This window comes from Ranitomeya imitator, chromosome 5 (genome assembly GCF_032444005.1).
Source record: "Ranitomeya imitator isolate aRanImi1 chromosome 5, aRanImi1.pri, whole genome shotgun sequence".
NCBI lineage: Eukaryota > Metazoa > Chordata > Amphibia > Anura > Dendrobatidae > Ranitomeya > Ranitomeya imitator.
Window position 1 is genome coordinate 690,149,836 of NC_091286.1, and position 8,094 is coordinate 690,157,929.

The 8,094-nt window shown below is 43.7% G+C and overlaps 1 protein-coding gene across 1 annotated transcript in view; it reads left to right on the forward strand.

The window, feature by feature from the left end:
• Positions 1–6,720, forward strand: part of SCARA5 (scavenger receptor class A member 5) — a 339,153-nt gene extending 332,433 nt beyond the window's left edge. Inside the window, exon 9 of the mRNA XM_069728448.1 lies at positions 5,806–6,720. Within this exon, the coding sequence (XP_069584549.1) occupies positions 5,806–5,942 (137 nt within the window). The 3' untranslated portion in view covers positions 5,943–6,720. The remainder of the gene's footprint in view (positions 1–5,805) is intronic.
• Positions 6,721–8,094: the final 1,374 nt, after the last annotated feature.

The following is an 8,094-nucleotide window of genomic DNA, read 5'->3' on the forward strand; positions in this document are numbered from 1 at the left end:
AGATCAATCATGCTTTGGGGATGTGTTGCATCCAATGGGACGGGGAACATTTCACAGGTAGAGAGGGAAAGATGGATTTAATGAGATTTCGACAAGCTCTTGATGTAAACATAACACTAATCTGTTAAAAAGCTGAAGGTGAAAAGAGGAAGAGGATGGCTGCTACAAATGGATAATGATCCTAAACACACGTCAAATCCACAATAGATGACCTCAAAAGGTGCCAGCTGAAGGTTTTACATGACCATCTAAAATGAAATGTCCAAATGAGAATGAAAAACAGTGATTTTTGGTGGTAGGATTATTTTCTCTGGCCGGCCCGCTCTTTGTGGATCTGTTGATTTTTCTCGTACTCATGTTCCTTCAGGAAAATTGCTGTAAATTGTGTTTAGTCTGAGGATCTGGCAGCAAGAAAGACTCAATTACTCCCACGTACAAACACGTTTCCCTCTGCCCTTCCATTGTCCGAGAGAGGTGCCGAAATGCAAAATGATGCCAGCGAACGAAGCTTTCATGTGCCAGGGTACATGCCAGGGTTTGTGAACATTACACATAAAAAGTTCCATCAGAAGAATGAAACCAAACCAGACAAAAAAAAAAACAACAACAAATGTTTTCGAGCATTTCTAGAACTAAAAGAGTGGAACAAGGAGGTAAAAACAATTTTGACATAGCAGAATTGACTAAAATGGGTTTCAATGCTCACCATGGATATGGCCGACTCTTCTAGTGAAGCTCTGGTTGGCTCTAGACCAGGGTTTCTCAGTTGTTCTAAGCTTAGACCTGCCATCATAAATTCTAGCCCCTAAGGATATGATACTGCACTACTTTACAACGATGAAACACTCGGTGTTTGGAAAGTATGTATTCCCTCTCTCTTGGTGCATGCATAACTGGAGGAGACCATAAAATCTCCAGACCAGTTGTGATTGTCATAGATGTGTCAGGGTTGTCCATTGCCCTAGAGATGTTCAATATGTGAGCAGGTTGCAAGATGCAGTAATGGGTCGGAGGTAGAGCAAGGGTTAACGTGGGGTTTTCTTTAACAGATATGCTCCTCGCAGGGAGAAAAAGGGGAAAACAGTATGATCGAACAAGAGGCTTGGAACTCAGGGGTAGTGAATAGGGGAGGAAGTTCAAGAATAGCAAACTTATCAGTCCGGCGAAGTCAGATTGCAGTTTTCGGGATGAGCGCGTTGGCACCAAGGCTGTGGTGCGTAACGGGTGCGGTGTAGTTCTGGAGAAGATGGCGTCCTGGATCCTGGCGGCGGCGGTGATTGCTCGTAGTCGGTGGGACGAGGAATGACAGCCAGAGAAGAACACAGTCTTTTTCCTTCTCAGAGTCCAGAGACAAGGTGTGATGGGAAGCAGCTATAACGGGAAATCCCTCACGGCGGGTGACCCGGGTTCCCTGTAGATGCGTGAGCGCGTCTATGTCCTGACTGCGTGACTTGTCACTCACGATCAGCGAAGTCAGCGGGGACTGGATGCGTCTTTGTCAGCGGTCTCTGGTCACGGCTCTCAGACCCTTCTGACTTGGGCCTGCGGTGTCTGGATGCTCTACAGTAGGAGCCCTGACACTGCCCTCCTGCGTGCTGCACGTTGCCGCTAAGGCTTCCTTCACACTTGTGTCGGTACGGGTCAGTCGTTGTGAAAATTTGGCACAACGTGGGCAGCGGATGCAGTTCTACAACGCATCCGCTGCCCATTGTAAAGTCCCGGGGAGGAGAGGGCGGAGTTCTGGCCGCGCATGCGCTGTAGGAAATAGCGGACCCGACGTATGAAAAAATGTTCCCTTGAACGTTTTTTCGTGCCGACGGTCCGCCAAGACACGACGCATCCAGTGCACGCCGGACGGCCATCCGTCACAATCCGTCGCTAATACAAGTCTATGGGAAAATGGGATCCTGCAAATTTTTTTGTGGCGGAAGCTGAAAAACTCAAGTGTGAAAGTAGCCTAAGACTGACTGATTCCCTGCGCTCTGCAGCTCTTTTATCTTAGCCGCGCCCCCTACTCCAGAGTGCAAAGGTCAGTCCGGGGCCTTATGCTTTCCCCCCATGCAACCTGGGTGACAGTCCCGACAGTTCCGGATCCATCACGGAGTAGGTTTGCTGATCCGGGTCTTCTCCTTTCAAAAACAAGAATCCAAGGAGAAGATTCTCTGTATTCTCTGTATTATCTCTGTGCTATGACATCACTGTGTGTATTATTCCTGTACTGTGACATCACTGTGTGTATTATTCCTGTACTGTGACATCACTGTGTGTATTATCTCTGTACTGTGACATCACTGTGTGTATTATCCCTGTAATGTGACATCACTGTGTGCACTAAAGTGTCCTCACCACCAGTGCTCTGGTGCAGGCTCATCATGTGCGACATCTATGGGCAGGAGAGCACATCCTCCAGTTCATCTTTCAGCACCAGAAATGTTCTTGCTCTGAAAATTTGTCAGTCATGACATTTCTACACATTCCTCCTGTTTAGGCCCAATGTGAAAAACAGAACAGAAAGATAATACACACAGTGATGTCACAGTACAGGAATAATACACACAGTGATGTCACAGTACAGGGATAATACACAGTGATGTCACAGTACAGAGATAATACACACAGTGATGTCACAGTAAAGGAATAATACACACAGTGATGTCACAGTACAGGGATAATACACACAGTGATGTCACAGTACAGGGATAATACACACAGTGATGTCACAGTACAGGGATAATAAACACAGTGATGTCACAGTACAGGGATAATACACACAGTGATGTCACAGTACAGGGATAATACACACAGTGATGTCACAGTACAGGGATAATACACACAGCGATGTCACAGTACAGAGATAATACACACAGTGATGTCACAGTAAAGGAATAATACACACAGTGATGTCACAGTACAGGGATAATACACACAGTGATGTCACAGTACAGGGATAATACACACAGTGATGTCACAGTACAGGGATAATATACACAGTGATGTCACAGTACAGGGATAATACACACAGTGATGTCACAGTACAGGGATAATACACACAGTGATGTCACAGTACAGGGATAATACACACAGTGATGTCACAGTACAGGGATAATATACACAGTGATGTCACAGTACAGGGATAATACACACAGTGATGTCACAGTACAGGAATAATACACACAGTGATGTCACAGTACAGGGATAATACACACAGTGATATCACAGTACAGGGATAATACACACAGTGATGTCACAGTACAGGGATAATACACACAGTGATGTCACAGTACAGGAATAATATACAGTGATGTCACAGTACAGGGATAATACACACAGTGATGTCACAGTACAGGAATAATACACACAGTGATGTCACAGTACAGGGATAATAAACACAGTGATGTCACAGTACAGGGATAATACACACAGTGATGTCACAGTACAGGGATAATACACACAGTGATGTCACAGTACAGAGATAATACACACAGTGATGTCACAGTACAGAGATGATACACACAGTGATGTCACAGTACAGGGATGATACACACAGTGATGTCACAGTACAGGGATAATACACACAGTGATGTCACAGTACAGAGATAATACACACAGTGATGTCACAGTACAGGGATAATACACACAGTGATGTCACAGTACAGGGATAATACACACAGTGATGTCACAGTACATGGATAATACACACAATGATGTCACAGTACAGGGATAATACACACAGTGATGTCACAGTACAGGGATAATACACACAGTGATGTCACAGTACAGGGATAATACACACAGTGATGTCACAGTACAGGGATAATATACAGTGATGTCACAGTACAGAGATAATACACACAGTGATGTCATAGTGCAGAGATAATACACACAGTGATGTCACAGTACAGGGATAATACACAGTGATGCCACAGTACAGGGATAATACATTCAGTGATGTCACAGTACAGGGATAATACAGTGATGTCACAGTACAGGGATAATACACACAGTGATGTCACAGTACAGGGATAATACACACAGTGATATCACAGTACAGGGATAATACACACAGTGATGTCACAGTACAGGAATAATACACAGGGTGATGTCACAGTACAGGAATAATACACACAGTGATGTCATAGCACAGAGATAATACACCCAGTGATGTCACAGTACAGGGATAATGTACACAGTGATGTCCCAGCACAGAGATAATGCACACAGTGATGTCACATTACAGGGATAATACACACAGTGATATCACAGTACAGAGATAATACACACAGTGATGTCACAGTACAGGAATAATACACACAGTGATGTCATAGCACAGAGATAATACACACAGTGATGTCACAGTACAGGAATAATACACACAGTGATGTCATAGCACAGAGATAATACACACAATGATGTCACAGTACAGGGATAATATACACAGTGATGTCACAGTACAGGGATAATGCACACAGTGATGTCACAGTACAGGGATATTACACACAGTGATGTCACAGTACAGGGATAATACACAGTGATGTCACAGTACAGGAATAATACACACAGTGATGTCACAGTACAGGAATAATACACACAGTGATGTCATAGCACAGAGATAATACACACAGTGATGTCACAGTACAGGAATAATACACACAGTGATGTCATAGCATAGAGATAATACACACAGTGATGTCACAGTACAGGGATAATATGTGCCTCAGTGTTTTAATGGTGCTATAAGTTCCTATTCTGCTAGAATTACCACTCCGGCCATCAGTAACTTAGGTGAATTAGCTTTTGAGGTCTCTCAGCTCTTTAGTAACTGCGTTATTACAGAGGACATTGAGGGTCTCTGAGGCTGGTATCACATTTGCGTTTAAAAATGCAGCGTTTTAAACGCAAACGCATGTGGTGAAAAAAACACATGTAAACGCGTGCAAACGCTGCGTTTTTTGACGCATGCGTTTTGACGCGTTTACATGCATTTTTGCATGCGTTTGCGTTTTTAAAACGCATGCTGAGAAGTGTGTGACAGCTGCCAATCATCAAAATCAAGTAAAAAACCCTCTATAAACAGAAATAGCTAGGGTTAGGGTTAGGATTAGGGGTTGTATCCCTATGGATCCTAACCCTAACCCTACCCCTAGGGATCCTAACCCTACCCCTAAGCCTAAAGGGATCCTAACCCTAACCTTAGGGTTAGGATCCCTTTAGGCTTAGGATCCCTAGGGTTAGGAGTGGGGTTAGGGTTAGTATCCCTTTAGGGTTAGGATCCCTTTAGGGTTAGGGTTAGGATCCCTTTAGGCTTAGGATCCCTAGGGTTAGGGGTAGGGTTAGTGGTAGGGTTAGGATCCCTTTATCACCTTTATGGTGGGGGGTGGCATATCAGTGTGTTTTCTGTTTTTTTTCTATAAAAACTCATGCGTTTTTAACGCAACCAAACGCATGTGCTTAAAAACGCATGCGTTTACATAGACAGCAATACGTTTTTTGCCGCAAAAAAACGCCGCTAGAAATTACTACACGTTACATTTCTGCAACACAACGCATGCATAGAAAAGACGCATGAGGCGGCAAAACGCATGCAAAAAAACGCATGCGTTTTTAATGTTAAGTATAGGGAAAAAAACGCATGCTTTTTTTGCGCTAAAACGCAGCGGCAAAAAAACGCAAATGTGAAACCAGCCTGACTCCACCCATCCTGACATTTATTTATTTTTTTAGATTTTTTGAAAAACGTTTAATTTGTGTATTTTTCCACCCACCAAGAAAAAAAGCAAACAATTAATTATGTTTGTGTTTTTGTAGGCACTGGTCGCATCTGGATGGATGACGTCGCCTGCAAAGGAACCGAGGAGTCGCTACTGCAGTGCATGTTCTCCACCTGGGGCAAAACCAACTGCGGCCACGCTGAAGATGCCGGCGTGACCTGTATCAAACAGTGAGCCACGAGGTGGAAGACACTGGAACCTTGATCATGGAGACGTCCGATCCAATCCAGGCGTGGAGAATCACCGCATCTTATGTTGTGTCTCGTGGCCCGAGCAACGCGGAGAGACCTTTACAGACGACCGACCGTTGGATGAGACTTTGCTTCTTCACCGTCTTCAGGCTCGTAGGGAGGAAAACATAGACGGTCACGCTTCCAATCCCATTTATTGTTTATGAAGCCAAGGAAATATTCAGAGAGGGCACATTACTCGTATCTGGAGAAACCATGACCGGGCCAATGGTGTCCATGGTGGTGGAACTTCTCCACGTTTAGTATTATGACACCTACGAATGAAGGCTGAGATTCGAGGTGCTCACACTAAGCTTCAAAAAGCTCCATGTACATGTAAGGTACAACATATAAGACGTTTATCGCGCCCCCACTATCGAGAACCTAGCAAGCAATACTGAGCACTAAACATAAAAAAACGAACGAAAAAAATACTGAGCAGATATTTACTCTACTCATTTTATCTGATGAACGTTTCTTTTATTTTGCGCTTTTCTCTTTTTTTGACTTTTATGTATTGAAAACTAATGGAAGACCAAAGACCATAGAAGGGGAGACAATATGGCGTGTGGTCGCGGTACAGCTTCTTCCTTTTTTTTCCTTTTTATTTCCGTAGCTCGTGCAGAGGGAGGATGTCGCTGAACCAAATTGAGACAATATACTGAGGAATATGCAGCGATAATGTGATTATATGGAATAAAGTCAAGAACATTTTTTATGAAGCCCCCGTGTCTTGTCATTATTTAGACCAAGCTGCTATATCTCAGCCGTGTGAGATACTGTACCACAAGCAATGGTGGAAAACATCAAAATAAAACAAGGTCGTAAAGATCTTCTTCCACGTCATCCAGTTGTACAGTACCCCTTCTTAGGTCAGCCATTCCTGGTGGTCCAGTGGTTCTGTTTCACCCCTGTTGAGCCAAATATTTTGGGCTCTACTTTATGGACTTACGGTACATTGATTTAGTTTAGTATACATCCCTGGTGGTCCAGTCATCATTATCATTCCTGGTGTCTTAGTGGTAACTCCTTGTGATTCAGATGCTTAGTATTGCATTTAAGTGTTCATTTTTCATAGTTCTTAATCCAGTGGTCATTTGTTTTTTGTTTCTTGTTTTTCAAATTAGCCCTGGTGGTCTAGTGGTTCTTGGATTTGCCTCTATTACAACCTGTTCTACAACTCAGGAAGTCAAGTGATTATATGACTTTATTCTATCACACATAGGTAGTATATTTACAGTATAGACAGAGAGTGCATGAATAGCAGTGCTGGGAAAGATACAATTATTTTGTGCTCCCACTCCGAAGAAATCGATTTCCTAGTACAGGATGTATTCTGACTCTTCAAGGCAGTATGACTTTCTAAATCCTTAGCCATCAATCCCTTAGATAACTGTATGATTGTTGTACTCACATGCAAAGCGTCCTCAGACAGTGCCAACTCAGCCGTACTGACTTGTAATAAGAGTCCAGGAGAAAAAGAGTTGATTTTCTCTGAAATCATGTATTAAGGTACAATGCAGCAGGTGGAAAGAGTAATCCCAAACAGAGAAGTATACACGTGCAACCAAAGATGGCTACAGCAAACTGAATACAGAGGAAGAAGGCAGGAGCAAGGGCTAACATCATCAACTACAGGAGAAAAGAGGGGACAACTTCAAACGGCATGGACACAAAAACACACAACAAGCTGTTCCCATTCATGGGACACAACAAGATGTCCTGCCGACAAATTAAATATGGCTTCTGATTACTTGAAAGGTGACAAGCACTTTAACAAGGCAGGGAGAGGAGGAATATCCTGCGCCATAGCTAGCAGGAAGTGGGGATGAGTAGCATTCGAAACTGAGCTGCAGCATGAAGGCCATGAAGTATGTAAGAAGGAGTATCAGGCCTGACACGGCTCGTAAACTGGTGCCCGAGTGAGAAGAATTGTGACCTGATAACTGTGAAGTGTGGGCTACGAGATTATGGCGGCCTGTAGAGGTGAGAGAGGCTGTGACCAGCACGAAGTGTCTGCTGCGCTGCCCTCAGAGTGACCAAGAGAAGGAGGAGACTCTTGTGAGATGGTCATAACCATCAAGTTTGTTGCATGT